Consider the following 23,516-nt stretch of genomic DNA (forward strand, 5'->3'; position numbering starts at 1 on the left):
GCTCGTGATCGAGTCGACGCATCGCGATATTTTGCGTCACTTCCTGACAGCCCAAAAAAAAACATGGCGGAAGATCACGCACGGAAATGGGACCGTTGCTTAGCCGATACCGTCATTAAAACAGGTGATCTTCACGCAAACGCGTTGTTTTCCTAGATTCTGGGTTGTGTGTGCTCCCGGCTTTTGTATTATGGGATGCGTGGGCAAGTTCGGAGATGTGAAATGGAGCCCATGACCTTGTCGTTTGGCGAGGACCCGCGATAAACTGCTGACAAATCTTAAGCCGCCGGTGTGGTCCGCAGCGTAGAGAGTCCTAATATGAAATGGGGGACAGCTGGACAGTCATTGTCACTTCGTTAGATATCGTCAAACGATCAAAAACCCGCGTCAGCTCGTTAAGTGAAAGCGTTTCCAATAGCTACACGCAGCGCTACATCTTGTGTCCCCTTGACGTGTTGAGTGGTTAGATCCTTCCCCTAAGGGGAAATCGTATTCCCAATGTGAAATTCCAACCGTATCCTCAAAGTACTGGGAGCTAAGCTTGGTTTATCTTGGAATAGCAAAGGTCAATATATGGACACGCTGTCACAATGAAGGATATGCTAATGAGCAGGCAACGTGTGCGTTAAAGTATAAATTCATTCTTCAACACTGGAGCCCTAAACTCCACCGGTAAGACGGATCTAATAACCTAGTCTTACATCTTCACCAGTGGTTAGCTGGTTTATTATGGAGAGGGGGCTTGATTACCCCCGGGTCACCTATTCACCTTTGCCCCATATAACCTTAAAGAAGATCGGAGAGAAAAACATTCATATTAGCTCAATGAGCCTGCCACGTGATCGTTATTAATAGCGTCTCATTGTGGTTCTAGTATTACAAATGGAGCATCTGTATTAGAGGTACCACTAATTGGCCAGAATTATTACAGGACCCTTAAAGCCTATCAGTGAAGTTATCGTGTCTTGTTATTGTACAGTCTGTCGACCGAGAGGACTGCTGCTTATTAAAATATTCAGCACAGTTAACATCATTATCATCATCATCATCATAGGCAAAAAAAAAGAAAAGGATCTTTAGATTTGGTGCACCAGGAAACTAGATATGGGATTAGTATGGGAATCAAAAGCGTGTACAAACTTGCACCCTGCTAATATTGTTTAGCGGTCTTGTTCCATCCCAGTATCAAAAAGGTCACTGTGAAAATGTTATGGAGGGCAATGTTGCATGCTTGATGCTTTTAATGTTGGAGAAGTGACATATCTGTGGTACAACCTTTCCAAATCCCTTCTGAATGCAGGAAGTCGGCTAATCCCTCGAAATTAATTTGGTAATTTGGAGTCCTACTTGTGTTACGGTTTTGTCTGCACTCAAAATTTGTTCGGTCATTAAACTTCAACCATTTGTGACCTGCTTGGTTTCCACTGTTGGAAACGTGGTCCTCCTCTGAACAGCCTTCTAACTATGCCAATGATCCATAGTTAGAAGGCTGTTCAGAGGTGGAACAATAAATAGTTCACAATAATGTAGAAAATATTAAAAAATGTTAGCTAGTACCAGAATTTCCATTATGCACGTGATTCACAATTAATTCTTTGAGGCATAGGTGTCTCAGGCAGCATTTCAAATACGCAGTTCTTTTGTTGGGCAAATGAATATCAAATTGCATTTTAAAAAAAAAGTAAATTCCCGGATGACAAAAGTTGCATGTTTTAGGAAGCCTTTAATCATTAAATTGAGCAAATTTACACAATTATTTGACCAAATTTTACATTTACTGTAGTGATAAAGCAATGCAGCCACCTGCTCATGTTCTTTTCTCGCTCCTTCCATCTAAAAAATTTTTTTTTTTACCTGAGCATCAAATCACACACCACCCCTCTCAGTAATAGTTTCTTTCCACAGGCAGTCAGGTTGCTGAAAAGCTGATACGCCCATATGCACCTTACATTGTTGTGTTATCGTGTACTTTATTGTGTATATATGTATGAATTCTGTGTACATAGTCTATGTAGGGATGGTGTGTCCTTTGTGTTAAGGCAGAGAGAGCCAGAGCATAAGAATTTCATTGTGTTCCAATAGACATGATAATAAAGTTGAATTTAACCAGGGTAACGAAGTTGCCAGGCAATGTAGTTTATTCATGGCATGTGAAACCTATTAAGCTATCTTCAGGGCCAGTATGCAGAAAGCTGCCCACTAAGTATGTCGAAATGCTAAAATGACGGATACTTGCTCATATTTTGAGAATTAAGAATAACTGGCTGCATGAATATTCTTATGTACTAAGAATTGGTCTCGACTCCTAATTTGTTTGAGCTCTCTAACTCGCACAAGAGTGGCAGCAGATGGCTGTTGGAGACCCTGTATGGCATGTGTGGCCACATTGATAAGAGGACATAGGCTGGATTGTCAAGAAGCAGTTTCATAATCAGAAAAATGAAAGAATGATGATATATATATGAGGGTGAAAAAAAGCCAGGTCAGTACACAGAAAATACTCCCAAGGCAACTCTCTTCCAATAAAAAAAAAGCCATTCTTGAAACTAAAAAAGCTTTTCTTGAAAGGAACCTATATATAAAGCAAGAGTGTATGTTTGTATGTTCGCTTAAAACTCCGGAAATACTCCTTGTGGAAAAAAAGAAAGGTATCTTTACAACCAGCACTTTCCAATGATTACACAGTTCGAAAAATATTTCAAAAACTAAGTAAAAAATTCGAATTATTTGCGAAATTGAGTTTATTTTGTGGCGATTTGCGCGACTAATATTAACATTGGCAAAGAAGCTTGATGAATGGATTGAAAATTATGACATTTGATCATTTTCATAAATAACATTTGTTCATTCGACATTCGTTTATTACTTGTATCATATCATAAATTATCCTATATTTCATCATCACCTATATCGTAAAGATCCGATCGTGTTGGTTGTTTTGGTGAGAACATTTTCCCCGGGCAGCGCCAGGTATTGCTAACTAGTACATAATAGTTAAAAACACGTTGTACCAGTAGTATGCCTTTTTAACTCTTATGCAGCCCCTTCCAAGACATGTTGACTACAAGTAGGTTAAAAGACACTATGACAAATACTGATCTATGTAAAGGATAATGAATCACGACGGGGTGTGTGGTTATGACCTATAAATAATCTTACGCTGATATGAAGATAAAAGTGCGTGCATGAATTGGCCTACGTGTGGTGGAAATGCAGCCCTGATGCAAAGCTGTTGGAGGCTCGCCCTTCGCTGCTATTGGCTAATTACGATCTGAAGAAGGGCATTTTGGGTGGCCATCGTTGTAGTTCTTTTCGAATGGCACGTGGGTGTGCTTTGAATGAAAGCTCGGGGAGATCGGCAGCTTAGGAATCACAGCTAATCTTTCGCTGAAAGTTGCTTTGAGCATCTTAACCCATGGTGCTTATTTATGTCCCGCGCTTCTTAACTCGTAACACAAGGTTCAAGACCGTCCTTGCGAGTATCCCGAGTTTTATCCGCGCCGGCCCAGGTCTAATGGTTGCACATAGAAGAACCCCGCTACAATGTAGCGGTTTGGTTATCCACCCGTCTAAATCTCCCTCCTCTTCATCCTGCCAGCTAACCGCCTTCCCCCTGCCCCTAAACCCCCCCCCACTCCCACTCCCTCCCCCCAAATGCTCAGAATCATCTGAAATGCCGAGAAAAGTGGTTTTTAGCCATTTTTAGAAAATGCATATTTTGCATAATTATGCATAATAATTATAATTATTTTAATTTTCTGCTATTTTTCTGGTCCTCTCTGGAGCAACACCTACCACCTCCAAAAAAAATTAGGATCATAAGTGCATTTTTGCAAAAATGCATTTATTTTGCATAATGCCAAAACATTGCGAAGTCCCAGAAATTTTTTTTTATATAGGTGAAAAATCAAAGATGCTCAGAATAATCTGAAATGCCGAGAAAAGTGGTTTTTTAGCCATTTTTAGAAAAATTCATATTTTGCATATTTACGCATAATTATGCATAATTTTAATTTTCTGAGATTTTTCCCCTTACTCTCTGAAACAATACCTACCACCTCCAAAAAGAATTAGGATCATAAATGCTTTAGTTTTCGGTCCTTGGTGCAAATCTGCCTGTAATAATCCATCACGCCAAAAGACGCAACCAACACTTGAGATCGATCTCGCCTTGCACCCGTATTTGTCATCTCCTGCTTTTGCGCGTAAATCAACGGGAAAGAGGGCGTGTATGAGGAGAGGGTGAAAGAGCAAGAAAAATGGAGGCGGGTATGGCGGAATAATGATATTAAATGTACAACAAAGAAAACCTCGGCTTGGAAAAGGGGGGGAAACTGAGCGAGTTGCTGTTGGCCAGTGTCCGTAATGAGGATGCGTGGGATGTGTCTGTTGTTCTTGCGGTCTTGTTTGACGTTTGCAAGTCGTGTAATGGGGACCACGCTTCGTGTTCTGGCTGAGGCAAATTGGTCATGCTGCATAGCTCTCTGAATCCAATTAAGCGTCGAAGGGGCCCAAATGACTATTTTTATATGTTTCTGTGCCGGCCGGCCTGGAGTTGGGTGTGGCGTGGCCTGCAGCGAGGTGAAACTAGACACACACACACAAAATCACATTCCTCCCCACGATCCTCAGGTTCGGCTGCGGGTCTCTGAAATCCGACAAGCGCAGCGTCTTTCCTTCTGGTCGTGGTGACTTCTGTACTCGATCTGCGTTCAGCTCCGCCATGTTGGATGTAGTAGACGGGTTCTTCCGTGGTTACCTGCTCGTGCACCGGCCCGTGCGCTTCTTGTCGACTCCTTTCCAAGCACACCAACATGCCCCCCTCTAGGTTTTTTTTCGTTTTTCTTTTCTCCGAGTTTATTTCTTGTGGTTCGGTTTCTAACACATCTCTGTGACCAACCATATCGGGCTACTGACCTGCTCATGGGTCACAGGTTCTGGGAGCTCAGTTTGCCCACCAGAACTTCCTGTAGATGATCTCTAAGATTAAATCAATGGCAGATCTGAATCATTCTGATGTAGTGCGATTCGATAAAAATCACTAATACTTTTTCTCTCCACCCCTCCGCCCCCCCCACTCCCTTGTAGCCGCTGGCCTCAGTTTGGGCATTGTGTTCTCGGCTCTTTTCTTCAAAAGTAAGTATGAATCCTGTAAAATGTTTACATGCGCAGTACCGTAACAAGCGCGGGTACTTTCCAAGTCCCGCTGCACGTTCTCGACAGTGAAGTCTACTGCTCGGTGGACATGAAACCAGAATTGTGAGTTTTGTGTTACATAAACAGGCAACTGGCGTCCGGGTAGCGTGACGGGCTATTCCGTCGCCTACCAATAGGGGGATCGCCGGTTCGAATCCCCCATGTTACCTCCGGCTTGGTCGGGCGTCCCTACAGGCACAATTGGCTGTGTCTGCGGGTGGGAAGCCGGATGTGGGTATGTGTCCTGGTCGCTGCACTAGCGCCTCCTCTGGTCGGTCGGGGCGCCTGTAGGGGGGGGTGAACTGGGGGGGGGGGGTAGCGTGATCTTCCCATATGCTATCCTCACTGTCAGGTGAAAAAAAGCGGCTGGCGACTCCACATGTATCGGAGGAGGCGTGTGGTAGTCTGCAGCCCTCCCCGGATTGACAAGAGGGGGTGGAGCAGCGACCGGGGCGGCTCGGAAGAGTGGGGTAATTGGCCGGATACAGTTGGGGGGGGGCAGGCAACTGGGAAGATTTGAGGTTAGATACGTTATTCACGTCCCCCCCCTCCGTTTATCAGACGCTGCTTGTTAAAGAGCAAGAAGAGTTTTACAACGTAGACCCCCCCCCACGTGTTGGGGACTCGAGACGTGTTGGAAGTGTGCAGGTTTCGGATGCGTGGCGTGCTGCGTTCCGCACCGCCTAACCCGCTAACAGCCGATCTGCGGCCATGACGTCACGGAGAAAAGAAAAACACGAGCAAAGATATGAACAGAGGAATGTGTTTGTCCTTCGCAGGGCGGACATGGCCCGTGTCGTTCGGCACAGGCATGGGATTCGGCATGGCGTACTCCAACTGTCAGCACGACTTCAGCTCGCCTTATCTGCTTCACGGCCACATGGTCAAAGTAAGACCCGCAAATCACATCTATCACGTGTCGGAGCTGCACGGAGGCTCCTGGTGGTTTACGTCTGCCTGTTCTCTTCCAGGACCAGTAAGAAGGGATCGATGACGATTTGCTGAAGGAAGAAGTTGCTTGTCCTTTTTTTTTGTCTTGTCCTTGTTATTTTGCATTTTGCTGCTCGTTTCTGCCCTACGACCCATGAAGTACCGCATCCAGTGTGTCCACACCACATATATCAGAGGGCCGTCAATGTATATTTAATAAAGTGACCATGCAATACTCTTCTGAATACGTGCGCTTTTTCTGTGTCGTTTATGTGTGTGCGTGTTTGAGAACAGGCGAGAGAATAATGAAATGGGCTTTTGGGGGGGTGGGGGGGTAATTTGGTGTGTTAATGTGTTGGGAGACTCGGACTCCTGCTGTTTTGGAATGGGAGCCAGGTTCGGCATCTGCACAACCGGAGGAGTGGGAGGAAGAGAGGGGTGTTGTGAAGAAAGGACGTGGGGAACATTCAGTTGGTTTTAAATGAAGCCGGTCGTGTCCAGAAGTACCGTGGCAAGTAGAGGGGGGTGGGGGGGGGTGGAGGGGTGCACGTCCTTGGCTTTGTGCTGTGCAGAGCTGCACTCTCACTTGGCCCCGCAGAGCCGATACCGGCTCCCCTTGCTTATGTATCGTGTTTATTTGCATAGCGTGAGCAGATAAGTTCATGCAGAAACCTGGCGTCGTTTTCCCAGCCTGCACTGCGCGCTGGCTGTGCCCTGTTCTGCAGTCCGCTTGCACGTCGTGTGTGTGTGTTGGACGCAGGCGTTTACCCTGATTGTGGTTTCTTTGTGATCGGGGGGTTGACAGGGGTTAAGCCAATGGCTCTGTCGGGAGTAATCTTACATGCTCTCTGTGTTCGTTGGCCTCGTATCTGTTCGGCAACACTGTTTTTTAAGCCCTAGATTGATTACTTATGTGCGGTTACAAGGGCCCGCGCTATAGAGACGGATAGCGCGCGCGCGCACACACACACACACACATTGGTCCAGCCCCCTGGTGCAGCAGAATGTGCGGAATGCGATGGAAAGCCGTTTCTGGACTGAAGCTCGGCCTTATTGCTAACAGGTGAGTCGTGCGCTGTGCGCGCCTGAACATAACACATATCATACACGCTCACATCAAAGCGCGCGGCGCGGCGCCCCGCCCCACCTTCTCTCTTTCTCTTTCCCTTTCTTTTCTTTTTTTTTTTACTTACAAGTTTCCACTTCACTTTCAGACCGGCGGGGTGCACGGCTAACAAATAACTCCCAGCACACAAAGAAGGGGGCAATAACTTGAAACCAGGCCGGCGGAACATCTCGCTCTCGGCCCGTGATGTGTGCAGAGGGTCGGTGCCTTTAGCGGCCGCCCTGCAGCGACCGGGGTCCGAGCCCGCTGCAGAGGCCAGCTCGCGTCCCCAGCTCGCGTCCCCAGCTCGCGCCCCGGCGCCATTAAAATGTGTGTTTGCAAGTGAAGCGCGCAGAGGCAGATGGATAGGGGCGCTCGTGACACGATCCAGGTTGCACACCTGCAAGCAGGGTAACGCTGGTACAACAGAGGAATGGGGAGGGGGGGAGGAGGAGAGGGGGGGTCTTCACAGAGCACGGGGGTGTGCAGCTAGACGCTGTCCCAACACCCATGTGTCTGTCCCGTCTATCACCGGTCACGGTCGGACCCGAACAAGCAGTCCAGTAGAGTGCAACCGGCTCAGGTTTGGGCCAGCAAATGGCGCTGGGCCTTGGTTTGGCTGTTGTGAACTTTTAGCGAAGGCGGTGTTTTCAGCTCGGATCTACTCTGCTGACAGTGAATAGGTGATTTTGGGGGGGGGGGGGTTGGCGGCCTCATCTTTGTGTGCTTTGTGTTATGATTGGCAGTTTTGTGCGCGTAAACATGTTTATCAAAATATCCAGATAGATGCATGGGTGGATTTACGGAGGCTTTTCAAAACCAAACACAACAGAAGAGAAGAGAAGAGAAGAGAAGAGAAGAGAAGAGAAGAGAAGAGAAGAGAGGACTCCCTGAAGGGATGGGAAGAGCTTGCAGCGAGCCCGGGGTTTTATAATACAGCCTGTTGCGTTTTTATTTGTTGTTTTTATCATTAAACGAGCTTTCGCCAACACATGAGTGGGAAAGTCTGTTGTTGTTGTCCTCCGCCTGTCGGAGAGGAGGCGAGGAATACAGAGCACGTTTCGGGGTTGTAAAGTTTGGACAAATGATGGGGGATCTGCAGCAGCACGGGTGAAGGAGCCATCGTGCAGCATCTGTTTTCCAGATCGCCGTTGTCCTGCGATGTTTACGTCGTGGTTTTAATTTGAGCTTTAAGTTATGAAAGTTTATATCAAGGCCCGTGCGTTCATAAAACGACATCCTGGATATAATTAGCTATAAAGTTAATCAATGTCAGACTGCAATTTAATGTAGCCTCACGCAGTCTATGTGTAAGGCTGTCAACTTAACGATTATACTGGTGATACTGGTCTTACTGGTCTTACTGGTGATACCGGTGATACTGGTCATACTGGTGATACTGGTCTTACTGGTGATACCGGTGATACTGGTCATACTGGTCTTACTGGTCTTACTGGTGCAGTAGGGTGTCTCTACATATGACCTGATGCAGAGAGGGTCCCTTCAGAGGAACATTTTTAAAGCTGCCAGTTTTTCCCTCCCCATTTTTTTCGGTCATCCAACAAGGGCACAGCAGGAGCTCTCTCTCTCTCTCTCTCTCTCTCTCTCTCTCTCTCTCTCTCTCTCTCTCTCTCTCTCTCTCTCTCTCTCTCTCTCTCTCCCACTCTCGCTCTCTCTCTCTGTGTCTGTTTCTCTCTCTCTCTCTCTCTCTCTCTCTCTCTCTCTCTCTCTCTCTCTCTCTCTCTCTCTCTCTCTCTCTCTCTCCCACTCTCGCTCTCTCTCTCTGTGTCTGTTTCTCTCTCTCTCTCTCTCTCTCTCTCTCTCTCTCTCTCTCTCTCTCTCTCTCTCTCTCTCTCTCTCTCTCTCTCTCTCTCTCTCTCACACGCTCTCTCTCTCACTCTGTCTGTTTCTTTCTCTCTCGCTCGCTCTGTCTCTCTCTCGCTCTCTCTATTTCTTTCTGTCTGTCCCTCTCTTACGCGCTCTCTCTTTCTCTCGCCCTTCCTCTCTCTCTCTTTCTCTCGCTCTTCCTCTCTCTTTCTCTCGCTCTTCCTCTCTCTGTCTGTCTCTCGCTCTGTCTCTCGCTCCCTGTGCGTGCGCGCGCGCGCGTGTCTGGCAGCCCTCAGCCGCGCCTCAGTCTCTCTCCCAAATAAAGCGTCCGGATCTCGTGTGAGGGTGACCGCACTTGGAAGAGGGCGCTGCGCCGGGGCGGGCGGCGAGGCTTGCTCGGGAATGTAACAGTGGACGGGAGGAGAAACAAAGGGGAGGGACTGCAGGAGCTGATGGACTTGGAGATAACTAGATAGCACGCATTAGATATATAGACTCATCTCGCTCTCTCTCACACTCTCTCTCTCTCTATCAGTGTCTCTGCCTCTCTCTCGCCCCCCTCATCCTTCGTCGGTCGGACTGTCTCTTTCCTTTCCGGATGATGTAAGCGTTTGACGGGAGATACTCGGATTAATCCCCGCTGCCCATCAAAGCGCTCATATTTTCCATTAGCCGGGGCTGTGCCGGGGCTGAGCCGGGGTGGGGGCCGGAGCTGTGCCGGGGTGGGGGCCAGAGCTGTGCCGGGGTGGGGGCCGGGGGGATAGTTCCACGTTGTTCCACCGCGTCTCTCTCGTCGGCGTGACGGGGCTCCGCGGGACGTTGCGCAGCGCTCTCCTGTGGTCCGTTCGGTTGTTTTCAAGAGATCCATCTGGGCGGCGGTGAGTTGCTTGGTGGTTTGTTTGTTTGTTTGTTTGACTGTGATACTTGTGTTATGACAGTTTCCAAATAAAAAAAAGAAATAAAAAAGTTCATCAACGTTTTCCTGCAGAGTCGCCGGGGCTGCTCACTGCGCTTTTGCCTTGGCTTTTCTTTTTTTTGGGGGGGGGGGGGCTGGGTGATCAGACCTGCGGTGCGTGATGAACTGGCCTGCGGCCAGGAACCGAGGGTCCGTGGACCACACGGGCTGCGCGGCCGAAGCCATTTCCTGATCAACAAGTCCGGGGAAAGGATTGGCGTATCATCTGCACGCGAAACCGGGTTGTGGCGCGTGCGCTGCACGCAGCGCCAAAGCGTACTGGCGTGTTATCTGTACGCAGGCTAGAGAGGCTGGGCTCTCGTGTGTGACTGCTGCCGGAAGCTGGATGGCCGTTTAACTTTCACGCGCAGTCCAACAAGTTTTTGCGGCGCTACACAACCAGCTCGCGTACTTGATCCTCTCCAAACCAGCGGAGGCGTGCCCAGATTACGTTTCGGTCGCCAGTGCAGCAGCCGCTGCAGCCCCTGCAGCCGCTGCTTGGTCTAGGCAGACGAGCTGGACCTCCTCTCCATGGCAGACGAGCTGGACCTCCCCATGGCAGACGAGCTGAACGTCCTCCCCATGGCAGACGAGCTGGACCTCCCCATGGCAGACGAGCTGAACCTCCTCCCCATGGCATGCCCTGGCAGCGCGTTGCTGCTGAGACGTGCGTAAAAAGGACACGACGTGGGCGGCCAGCAAGTTTAATAAGTAGCAGGAGAAACCATCATTTTTTTGGGGGGGGGGGGGTGTTGTAAAATGACGTGACTAGTCGAGGCATTTTTTAAAGAAGAGAGTTAAAGAGATGACGCTCCTAGTTTATTTGAGTCAGGTGGTATCAAGCAACCCCCCCACCACCACCCCCGATTTCCTTTTCCCCCTCCTGGTCTCCTTTCTGGGAGAACACGAACCTGTGTGTAATTGCTCTGTGCGGTATGCGGGCCGGGTTACGCCAGTCTGACCACGGGGACGCGATTTAATCTGGGCGCATTCAAATGAGGGAAAGCTGATAAATGGAGGCCGGGTCCAAGCCTCAGGTGAGGCGGTGTGGAGACGGGTCGACGACCCAGCTGACGGGCGGCTCGTATAGGCCGCCTTACACATGTGCTTCCTACAAGTAACAAACGTGCCCCCCCCTTCTTCTTCTTCTTCTTCTTCTTCTTCTTCTTCTTCTTCTTCTTCTTCTTCTTCTTCTTCTTCTTCTTCTTCTTCTTCTTCTTCACTCCTTCGCTACTGTGGGAGCGGAGGTTTCGTGTCCAGGTAGCGGTAGTAATGTCTCCGCCTCTTTAGGTGCAGTCATGTGGCAGAGAGTCCTCGTTTGCTGCGCACTGCTGGCGCTGCACTCGGCGGCACCGCCTGCGCACATCAACCGTCTGGCGCTGTTCCCTGACAAGAGCGCCTGGTGCGAGGCCAAGAACATCACGCAGATAGTTGGGCACACGGGATGTCAGCCCCGCTCTATCCAGAACAGGTCCGAACGAAAAGCCGTCCCCTTTTGTCTGTCTGTCCTCTTCTATCTATCTATCTATCTATCTATCTATCTATCTATCTATCTATCTATCTATCTATCTATCTATCTATCTATCTATCTATCTATCTATCTATCTATCTATCTATCTATCTATCTATCTATCTATCTATCTATCTATCTATACTAGTAACTATGGTGATACTGTTAATTTCTGTCTGTCTGTCTGTTTTTGTGTCTGTCAGTCTATTTATTTTAGTGTCTGTCTGAGTTTGGGTCTGTCTGTCTGTCTGTCTGTTTTTCTTTCTGTCTGTGTCTGTCTGTCTGTCAGTTATTGTGTCTGTCTGTTTTTCTGTCTGTCTGTCTGTTATTGTGTCTGTCTGTCTGTTATTGTCCTTCTTTCTGTCTGTCTGTCTGTCTGTCTGTCTGTCTGTCAGTTATTGTGTCTGTCTGTCTGTCTGTTATTGTGTCTGTCTGTCTGTCTCTCTGTCGGTCTGTTTTTCTGTCTGTCTGAGTCTGCCTGTCTGTTTTTTTGTGTCTGTCTGTCTCTCTGTGTCTCTTTGTCTGTCTGTTTTTCTGTTTGTCTGTCTGTCTGTCTGTTTTTCTGTCTGTCTCTTTTCTCTCTGTCCGTCTGCCTACTCAGAGCTCCATAAAACACGGTGTTGTATATTACGCGTTGGCTAGTGTTTTATTTTTATAACGGTAATAATTCTCTTGCTAATAGTAGAAAGGTACACAAAATACACAACAAAATGACGACATTACCTCTATATTACACCTTTTCATTTACACACCACGTCAGTAGAAGAACAGGGGACATACTTATCAGCAGTTTCACTCGTAACCTTTTCTTTTGATTCTTACCACCAAAAAAAATCCAGTGTTTGCGTTTGGAATGCACATCTGCTCCTCTGCACACCCACCAGTCAGACAAACCTGCTACATGATCATCCATCCATCCATCCATCCATCCATCCATCCATCCATCCATCCATCCATCCATCCATCCATCCATCCATCTATCTATCTATCTATCTATCTCTCTCTCTCTCTCTCTCTCTCTCTCTCTCTCTCTCTCTCTCTCTCTCTCTCTCTCTCTCTCTCAAATGTAAAATATAACGCTACAAGTTTATTGTGCCCTGGACTTAACATTTGCAGGCGGCAGGTGAATGACCCCTCTCCCCCCCCCCCCTCTCTTCCAGAGCGTGCCTGGGGCAGTGCTTCAGCTACAGCGTCCCCAACACCTTCCCGCAGTCCACCGAGTCTCTGGTGCACTGCGACTCCTGCATGCCGGCGCAGACGCAGTGGGAAGTGGTGAGTCCGCGCTCGCCCTAGTTCAAAAGAAGCGCGCACAAGCGAGACACGTTGCTACGCAACCGGAAACTTCCGGCAGGAAAGACAATACGGTTATGTCGTGTTCCCACCAACCGGAAACTTCCGGTAAGAAAGGCGATACGGTCATGTTGTGTTCCCACCAACCGGAAACTTCCGGTAGGAAAGGCGATACGGTCATGTTGCGTTCCCACCAACCGGAAACTTCCAGCAGGAAAGGCGATACGGTCATGTTGCGTTCCCACCAACCGGAGACTTCCAGCAGGAAAGGCGATACGGTTATGTTGTGTTCCCACCAACCGGAAACTTCCGGCAGGAAAGACGATATGGTTACGTCGTGTTCCCACCAACCGGAAACTTCCGGTAGGAAAGGCGATACGGTCATGTTGCGTTCCCACCAACCGGAAACTTCCAGCAGGAAAGGCGATACGGTCATGTTGCGTTCCCACCAACCGGAGACTTCCAGCAGGAAAGGCGATACGGTTATGTTGTGTTCCCACCAACCGGAAACTTCCGGCAGGAAAGACGATATGGTTACGTCGTGTTCCCACCAACCGGAAACTTCCGGTAGGAAGGCGATACGGTCATGTTGCGTTCCCACCAACCGGAAACTTCCAGCAGGAAAGGCGATACGGTCACGTTGCGTTCCCACCAACCGGAAACTTCCGGCAGGAAAGTCGATACGGTTATTTTGTGTTCCCGCCAAACGGAAACTTCCAGCAGGAAAGGCGATACAGTCATGCTGTGTTTCCACCAAACGGAAACTTCCGGCAGGAAAGGCGATACGGTCATGTTGTGTTCCCACCAAACCCGAAGCCAATTTTCACCTCGCTTTACGCGCGCGAGTTTGATCATGGGATCATTTGCCCCCGCGTTACTCGCGCTAGTTTGGCCGCAGGATCGAACTCGCGACGATCAGCTTGTCCTCCATTTTCTGACGTTTTTTTTTATTGAACAACAGAGCATTTTACAAAAAAAACCCCAAACAGGTATATAGTATTAGCACATATCAGGTTCAACATAATTATACAACTACGTCAAAGGACTACAAGAAGGGTATGAGACATCCAAAGGAGTTGAATGAAGTGCAACTGGACTTGGTATATATCCGTGAAGACGTTTCGCCTCTCATCCAAGAGGCTTCCTCAGTTCGTGCCTTTCTGACTAGACCCAGCTAGTCTGCAAGTCTAGCAGTTAGTCTAGCAGTCAGACAGTTACAGAGATAAATAAATGATAATAATATAATAAAAACAAAGAACAGACAAACAACAAAACAAACCCGCGTACATATTGTAACGTGCATGGATAAGAAGACACGCTGGCCGCTGACTCGCGGATCTGACCCCTTAGTCTAGCGGTTAGCGATGTCTCGCGGTGCCGGCGATATGGGTTCGCGTCCCGGCCGCGGCAGTTCCTGTGGTTGCCCCCCAAATTCGCTACAATATGTACAAATCTGAAATATTCAGACAGAGGTATGAGGGGAAAAAAGCTTCCGAGTAATTCAACAGTTTATTCCTCCATGTTCTGACTCCACAAGACGCCAGGACGTCAGTGACGTCAGGGGAATCTCAACGCTGATAGGCTTTCGAGACACAGCGTCACGCACGCGAATTTCTCGCTCAAATTGAATATTTTCAACTCGCGTCTCCCTCACACATACCTTCTTACTAATAAAATAAGGGAAATTTCTTTTCAAATTTGACATAGATTCTATCCTGTGAACACATAATTAGTTAATAAGTTTAAGAAAGACTTGTGTGTAAAATGCTCTTTATGTGAATTGCACCCTGAAACTATGCTGCACCTGTTCTGGCAGTGTCCCTATACTGTCAAATTCTGGAAAGACCTATCACGATATGTTATTGATAATGTTGACCCTGACTTTTCTCTTTATTGGAAGAATGTATTGTTTGGTATTCACGTTAATAACAGTAACAAAAGCAAAGAATTCTATTACATAAATTTATTGATTATTTTAGCAAAGTATCACATTCATAAGTCAAAATTTAGCCATTCTAAACCCCTATTTGTAGTTTTTGAAAATGACACTAAACAATACATTAAGACCGTCACTGACTCGAAAAATAAGCAAGCTGCGATTACCGTCTATTTTTGAAATCTATTTAATTTCTTTATTTGAAGAGTCCCCCTGGCTCCATTTAAATTGGGTTTTTTTCCTGTTTTATTGTTGTTTATATCAACAACTCTGTTGTTTGTATTTGTTGTTCTTGTTTGACAGATATATTCGAATACTGAATATTGTATCTTCTATACAACTTGTTTAATTAAATTTTTTTTTAAAATAAATATATTTTCAACTCGCGGCGCCCGGGTAGCGTAGCGGTCTGTTCCGTTGCTTACCACCACGGGAGTCGGCGGTTTGAATCCCCGTGTTACCTCCAGCTTGGTCGAGCGTCTCTACAAACACAAGGGTGCATGTCTGCGGATGTGAAGAGTAGGGTAATTGGCCAAGTACAATTGGGGAGAAAAAGGGGGATTTTTTTTTTCAATTTCCCCCCCTATTTCTCCCCAGTTGTATCTGGCCCATTACCCCGCTGTTTTTGAGCCGTCCCGGTCGCTGCGCCACCCCATCTCTGCCGATCCGGGGGGCGCCCCAACCGACCAGAGGAGGCGCTAGTGCAGCGACCAGGCAAATACCCACATCCGACTTCCCACCCGCAGACACGGCCGGTTGTGTCTGTAGGGGCGCCCGACCAAGCCGGATATTTAAAACTCGCGCGAATATGCGAATGACGCGAAATTCGCGTATTCGCGCCATTTGTTTCAGCTCAGTTTTTTTTTCTATTCAATCCGGAACTCCCCACATACCGGATATCTATACATACCGGATATATCGTCATGGCGACCTGGTTGACACACTTCACCAGTAGGTGTCACTGAAGACTCAGTATAACACCGTTCGCGTCGCCCGGCGCGAATACCCGCGAATCGCGTCTCCTCGCGTCTCCTCGCGTCTTTGCATTGCCTTGATACGTAATCTCACCGCGCGAGAAAACAAATGCGTCGCGTCTGGTGTGAACACGACGTCGCAACGCTGCGCACGCATGCGCACACACGCACACACCCTGCTCCCAGAGGAAGGAAACAATAACAAAACTGTTGTTTCCTTGGCGTGCGTTTCAAGCTCTTAACCCGAGCCGAGCGCGATCCCGCCGTCCCGTGAGACCAAAGAATTTGGGGTGGGATGCGTGTGCAGTCTGGAAAGCTGCCCAGTGGCACGGGAGGGCCGGACCACAGGTGAGATCACCTCATGTTAACGATGGGAACCATCTCTGCGAGCGTACAGCTGTTACTCCAGCGTTTTATCAGCTCTGAGAGAACTACACGAGAACAGGCATTACATCCTCTGTTAACTTCTACCGAACTGCAAGTGGGTATTTGTTTACGCATGTGGCCGTGACCGTTCTCACAGGCCCCCCCACCCCACCCCCAGTTTGACTGTTCAGTTTGAAACAAAACAAGATCAACTCGCTTAATGAAACAGGACACTGGCCAGCGCCGGTTTGGCAGATGTTGCGGCTCATGACGAAATGGCTGAGTGATTATTTGGGATGGAAAACAGGGAAGCTGTATCAAGTTGGAAGGCCTTGAGCAACGCATGAAGTGTCTGTCTTTTTTCGTGTTTACTTGGTCAGCGTGTGTTTTCTTAGAGGGCGAAGTGAGCCGTCCACTTACCTTTGGTATTCTCCTTCTTTGTTTGGACAGCGGTCAAGGACTCGGAGACGTGGTGGGGGAGACGAACAGCTTTTGTGGGATTCATTTACCAAAACTATGGGGCTTAAGATGGGGGTCTTAGCAACCCAGCTGTCTGTTTCGGTCTGTTTATGAGTGTTATTGTGCGTGTGCGTGCGTGTGCGTGCGTAGGTGACTTTGGAGTGCCCAGACAGTGAAGACGCGCCCCGCGTAGACAAGCTGGTGGAGAGGATCTTCCACTGCAGCTGCCAGTCGTGCAGCAAGGAGGGAACCCAGGACGAGGCGGTGATGCAGCTCTACCCTTCGGAGGGCGCCGTCGAGTCGCCGTCGCTGTCCGAAGGCCTCGGCGGCGCCCCGCCGTCCCACCCTCAGAGCCATACGGACGGACACTCCAAGCGCGTTCACTCGCACGCCGAGCATCACGCGCTACCGCACACGTCTGACGGAGGATAGGACCCCCTACCCGACCCCCCTCCCCACCATCCTTTCCTTCCTCCGTCCTCCAGAACCACGTGTCATCCTCTTAACCACCCTGTAGCATCGAAAAGGCACTTTGAAAAACCCTGACTTGTCTCTATAGTACTTTGTTTGAAGGGCACACAGCCGGCCATGTTACACAACACACCCCACCGTATGTAAAGTACACTCGTACCAACACACCAAGCCTGCACACTCGCTCCTCGTGCACTGATCAGTGCAACACATATTTACATTTGTGCACCCACACACACAACTACCCTGTTCGTGCTGTAGTCTCATTACTTTTAATCTGCTTTAATGCAATAAATTCTATTGTTAAAATTACCACGGCCTTAATGTGTCCTGCAATTACTATAAAGCAGATCTCTCTCTCCCTCTCTCTCCCCCATTTCTCCCCCTCTTTCTTTCCCTCCCCCTTGCTCTCTCTCCCTCCCTCTCCCCCATTTCTCCCCCCTCTCTCTTTCCCTCCCCTTGCTCTCTCTCCCCCTCCCCTTGCTCTCTCTCCCTCCCTACCGCTCTCTCCCTCCCGCCTCCCCTCGCTCCCTCCCTCCTCCCCTCACTCCCCCCTCTCCTTCCCTTTCTCTCTCTCTCTCCCCCCACCCCCTCTCTCTCCCCATTTCTCCCCCTCTCTTTCTCCCCCCACCCTCTCTCTCTCCTTCCCTCCCCCTCTCCCCCCACCTCCCTCTCCCCCATTTCACCTCTCTCCCGCCTCCCCTTGCTCTCCCTCTCTCTCCCTCCTCCCCTCGCTCCCCCTCTCCTTCCCTCTCTCTCTCTCTCCCCCCACCCCCCCCCCACCTCTCTCTCTGTGTCCTTGTGTCTGTGCTGTTCTTTCTCTCTCTCAGTACAATGAGTGTCCAACATCTGGCAGGAGGAAGTCACCTCACCAAACCATTTCTTCTGCTTGACCAGAAGGATTGCACACAGCTCTCTTGTTGTGCGTTCCTAAATGAAAGCTCTTTCGTTTTAATTGTTTGGCTGGTATGTGGCTGAGGAGAGGTCAGCCCCATAACTCACACAGCAGCGCAGCAGACGCCTTGATTCGCTGGGTTTTGGTTCACAAAGGGAAATAAAGCGGGTTAAGCTCGCAGCTCAGGTTTGTGGCGATGTTAAGGCGACCACAACAACTTTGTCTGAGGTCAGAATTAGATTTTGGCGTCTTAATCGGCTCTCGGCAAAAAGGCCGCAAGGGCAGCCAGTGTCATAAATCAGATGGAGTGCGTCGCCGGTTGACTCATTACAGTCGCCCCTGTCTCATGGTCCTACATTCTCCAACAAACCCGTTTCCAGTCACGTGCAGCCCTCTAGTAGATGGCCGTGGCCCTTCCTGATGCACAGCAGTATTACCCGGGGAAGGGACGGGCACTGGTTTTTGTGCATTGTCTGTCTGGAACTAATTTCATGCCGTCATAACTCACAGTCTTGCGAACGGCTGCAAGAGAAGGCCTGGAGCGAAATCTATCCCGGATCCTGCCCTATGAATCACTTATCCACCTCAATCTCACATGTGAAATATTTCTTGGCAGCTCGGATAATAATGCAGATGCGAGCGGTGCCAAATGTTAATCCAGCCTCGCTATTATTGTACAGGAACGCCTTTTAAGAACTTAGGAGATCTAATTCAATCTATTTGGTTTAAAGAATAGCCCAAAGTCCCATAAAGAAGCATATTCATGTTGGGTCAAATGGTGTCTCGAGGTAAAGAATATATGAAACTCAAGTGGAATCATAACTCGCACCTACGCAGAAGTTACGATGGAGCTGGCCAGAGAATGTAATCCAATTTAGGGTAAAAACGCAGTCATATTAGAAAGAGCGAAGGCTTGTCATGCAACGTGGAAAATAAAGTTAAAAGCACCGAATCCTCTCGATAAATCATCCGCCTTTCTGCCATGAATAGTTAACAAACAGCAGTTGTCATCCACCCAATATAGCTGACTTTATGCTGTTGAGCAGTAGCCTCTATACGCAACATGCAACAATACATGCAATATACACATAACACGTGTGCAACAATAAATAAAAAATAAAATAAATAACAAAATAATAGTAATAAATAAAAATAAAATAAAATAAATAATTAATAAGAATAATAAATAAAAATGTAAAAATGAAATAAAAATATATGCAACTTTCATACATACATATATGCAGAAAATAAATAAATAATAAAATAAAAATGAAATAAAATAATTAATAAATACAAATAAATGATAAATAAAATTTTAAAAATGAAATAAAAATATACACAAATATACAAACTCAAAAATAAATAAATAATAAAATAAGAATAATAAATGAAAAACAAAAAAATAAAATAAAAATTAAAAATAACATGCAAATATACATACACACATATATGCAAAAATAAAAAATAAAAAATAAATGATTAAAAAATACATGCAATTATATGGAACATGCAATGATACAATCCTGACAAATGTCCTTTTTTATTCTTTCTATTCCTGCTGTACCAAAGACTACAGCTGATCCATGAAGGTCTAATTCATGACTGCATTTTACTGGGTGCTGCCAGGTGGGAATTCCCAACAACAATAATAATATGGCACGTTTTACATCCTCGCCGCGAGCAGCCAGTGCAGAAAAACAAGGCGCGTGTGAAGAGGAAGTGATGTTGTTGTGGCTAACCGGAAGATATGACGTATAGATTACCTCTACCAACAGATAATTAATCGTCAATAGCTAAAACTCCTGAAGGATGCAGACATCAAATGCAATTACCAGTATCACCATAGTTACTAGTAGATCGATAGATAGATAGATAGACAGACAGACAGACAGACAGACAGATAGATAGATAGATAGATAGATAGATAGATAGATAGATAGATAGATAGATAGATAGATAGATAGATAGATAGATAGATAGATAGATAGATAGATAGATAGATAGATAGATAGATAGAAAGGGGGGGCTCCTGATTTCTGTTCATGATGCCGGTCAGTGGCAGAAAGTGAGCGACAGCGTTGATGTCTTCCCACTGAATCGCCAGTTTAGACGTGCATGACAGGCATAGTATGTGTGATGTTTTATGCAGATGAAATACAGATTTTTATAAATGACCACAACCAATAGAACCCCCCCCCGCTCTTCGCCCGCGTCCAGGTTCTGCGCTCATGCGCCCTTTGCTCTAGAAAAGTAATAGTTACCGGGTCTGTCAAAGCGCTCTGCTCTCGGCCTATTATGTCACATAAGAAATAGCTTTTATGATGAATTACCATGGCAACCCAAGGGGGGGGGGCGTTTAGTAAATGGATCAAGATTAGTGGCTAAATGGCTTGGAAGGGGAGAGAGCGAGAGACAGAGACAGAGAGAGACAGAGACAGAGCGACACAGACAGACACAGACAGAGACAAAGACGGAAACAGAGACAGACAGAAAGACAGACAGACAGACAGACAGATCCAGAGAGACAGAGAGGTAGGCGGAGAGAGCGCGATAGAGAGACAGAGTGAGGCAGAGAGAGAGACAGAGAGGGAGAGACAGAGAGACAGACAGACGGATCCAGAGAGACGGAGAGGCAGGCGGAGAGAGCGCGATAGAGAGACAGAGAGTGAGGCAGAGAGAGAGACAGAGAGACAGACAGACGGATCCAGAGAGACAGAGAGGCAGGCGGAGAGAGCGCGATAGAGAGACAGAGAGTGAGGCAGAGAAAGAGACAGAGAGGGAGAGACAGAAAGACAGACAGACAGATCCAGAGAGACAGAGAGGCAGGCGGAGAGAGCACGATAGAGAGACAGAGAGTGAGGCAGAGAGAGAGACAGAGAGGGAGAGACAGAAAGACAGACAGACAGATCCAGAGAGACAGAGAGGTAGGCGGAGAGAGCGTGATAGAGAGACAGAGTGAGGCAGAGAGAGAGAGACAGAGAGGGAGAGACAGAGAGACAGACAGACGGATCCAGAGAGACAGAGAGGCAGGCGGAGAGAGCGCGATAGAGAGACAGAGAGGGAGAGACAGAAAGACAGACAGATCCAGAGAGACAGAGAGGCAGGCGGAGAGAGCGCGATAGAGAGACAGAGTGAGGCAGAGAGAGAGACAGAGAGACAGACAGACAGGGAGAGAGAGAGAGAACGAGAGAGAGGGAGACAGACAGACAGACGGACATATGAAGAAGGAGACAGGGAGAAAGACAAACAAGAGCGGGCCTACGTGTGACGGCTGATGAGGGAAACAGAACAGGACAGTTAATGGTCTGCTGGGCCAAGTCAATGGAGCCTCACAAAGTACAAATGACAGCAGTGGGAAGTGTCCATGGAAGAGAGGGGGAGTCAAAAGGAGGCAGAAAGAATGTCTTGGAAAACATGACTGAGGAACATTGTCCGAAGAAGCCAAACTATCTGTGTTGTTTGTGTGCGATTGTGTTCATGTGCACCCAAGCGTGTGTTATATTTTGGTCTTGTTTGCCAGCTACGTTTTATATAGTCGACATTTACCGTTGGCTGCAGCCTGTAGCTCAGCAGCGATAGCGTACCTCGGCTTTTAAACAGTTTCCTCTCCGTCCAGCAGATGTCAGCAGAACTTCACAGCTAGACTTGGCCAGAAATTTTTTTTTTTTATGTATCTTGGAGTTTTATGTGGTTCATTTTTCTAGTTTATTGCCGTGCGCCGTGCGCGCGCGCGCATGTCAAAAAGCCTGTAGTTGGAAGTGAAACAGGCCACGGTGTCTCGTGTCCTCGCAGTATCACTCTCTTTTTACGCATTTACGGGCACCGATAGGCGCTTTATTCCCCTCTGCTGCCTATAAGCACAATATTCCATTCCATCATCCAAACCGCTCATCCTGCTCTCAGGGTCGCGGGGATGCTCAATATGCCACAACATACCACAATATGCCACAATATACCACAATATACCACAATATGCCACAACATGCCACAATATGCCACAATATACCACAATATACCACAATATACCACAATATACCACAATATGCCACAACATGCCACAATATGCCACAATATACCACAATATACCACAATATGCCACAACATTGCACAATATGGCACAATATACCACAATATACCACAATATGCCACAGCATGGCACAATATACCACAATATACCACAATATGCCACAACATGCCACAATATGGCACAATATACCACAATATACCACAATATGCCACAACATGGCACAATATACCACAATATACCACAATATGTCACAATATGGCACAACATACCACAATATACCACAATATGCCACAATATGCCACAATATACCACAATATGGCACAATATGCCACAACATACCACAATATGCCACAATATGGCACAATATGCCACAACACGGCACAATATGCCACAATATGCCAAGTTTCATTTGTAATCCCACCGGGGCAGATTAGCAATCCCGGTTGGTCGAAATGTAAATTAACTGCAAATTGGGGGGTTTTAGTTTAATAATCCGCCAGCAACGCAGCTGGCGTTACAAATGGGCAAAAGTAGACGTAGGCTACAAGTTGGCTTGATTTCAGGGGGGATGTGGGTAGAGCCATCGCAGCCACGGCGCAGGGTAGGTTGCTACCTGCGCGTTATTCTCAGACCCTTCTGCGTTAAATCCAGTTTGCAGCGGGGAAGTGCGCTGCAGACAGAGCGGTTCTTCTCCTGGCGGATCGGATCCATTTCTTTGAACCACGTCTATTTGGGGAGCGGCGCTCATCCGCATCAGTCGCGCAGGGGCCAGCGCGTCAGAGGAGGTGCGCTCCTCTCGGTCCGCTCCTGCACACCTGACCCGAGGTCCGACGTGGGAGAGAGAGAGAGAGAGACGGGAGTCTGAGCTCCGAGAGGTCAAGACACCGGGAAACAAGTACATACTGTCCTTTAGCGAGGTAAGCGTGCATTTTTTTATTACGTCTGGCTCTGTTTAATGGCGACGCGGTTGCCATGTCCACCAGGGGAAAGCCGTGCAGCAGCGGGGAACCACGTGTTGGGCATCGTGCCGCATTCACCTGTCGGAGGTGATAAGTCAGCAGCATCGTTACACGAAGGAAACGGCTCGGCTATTAATTGCGCGGCAATTAGAGAGTCGTCTGGCGGCATTTCAAGGCATAACGAGGAGATCAGCCGTTAATGTGAGTAACATAAAGTGATGCTGCGTGACGCTCGCGCGCAGCCCGGATGGTCTCCTGCGCTCTGCGGGTGACAGATTGTCGGCGAGGGGGGCGTCTGGCTAATTGAATTTACATGGCGCGAGACGATCCTGGCCGTCCGACAGAGCCGCGATCGACGTGATCGATGAGCTGAGGGATGGGAGGGAGACACGGGGGCGAGGAGGTCGCGTTAAATCAGGATGGAGCATTTGCATATAAAGTAAACCGGGGGACCACTCTGATTTCTGTCCGTGTGTCTCGCTGTCCCTCTGTCCCTCTTCCTCCGCTGATTAGTTACGGGTTGGTATGTGAAACGAGGGAGCATGCGTGGATCACTTTTATAGATCCAGCATCCTTCATGTGAGAGGAGATGCAGAGTACCGACACGCAACTTTTC

The 23,516-nt window shown here is 47.9% G+C and overlaps 2 protein-coding genes across 2 annotated transcripts; both read left to right on the forward strand.

Annotated features, from left to right (window-relative positions):
* The first annotated feature begins 59 nt into the window (after positions 1 to 59).
* Positions 60 to 6,361, forward strand: micos10 (mitochondrial contact site and cristae organizing system subunit 10). The gene is made up of 4 exons (XM_056275025.1): positions 60 to 124; positions 5,089 to 5,136; positions 5,976 to 6,085; positions 6,168 to 6,361. Exons 1-4 carry the CDS (start codon positions 64 to 66, stop codon positions 6,174 to 6,176), a joined length of 228 nt encoding a protein of 75 aa, XP_056131000.1. The 5' UTR covers positions 60 to 63; the 3' UTR covers positions 6,177 to 6,361.
* Positions 6,362 to 9,294: 2,933 nt separating this feature from the next.
* Positions 9,295 to 17,331, forward strand: nbl1 (NBL1, DAN family BMP antagonist). The gene is made up of 4 exons (XM_056274271.1): positions 9,295 to 9,936; positions 11,304 to 11,484; positions 12,684 to 12,795; positions 16,699 to 17,331. The coding sequence occupies exons 2-4, from the start codon at positions 11,312 to 11,314 to the stop codon at positions 16,978 to 16,980; spliced, it is 567 nt and encodes a 188-aa protein (XP_056130246.1). The 5' UTR covers positions 9,295 to 9,936; positions 11,304 to 11,311; the 3' UTR covers positions 16,981 to 17,331.
* Positions 17,332 to 23,516: the final 6,185 nt, after the last annotated feature.

This window comes from Lampris incognitus, chromosome 2 (genome assembly GCF_029633865.1).
Source record: "Lampris incognitus isolate fLamInc1 chromosome 2, fLamInc1.hap2, whole genome shotgun sequence".
In the NCBI taxonomy this organism is placed as follows: domain Eukaryota; kingdom Metazoa; phylum Chordata; class Actinopteri; order Lampriformes; family Lampridae; genus Lampris; species Lampris incognitus.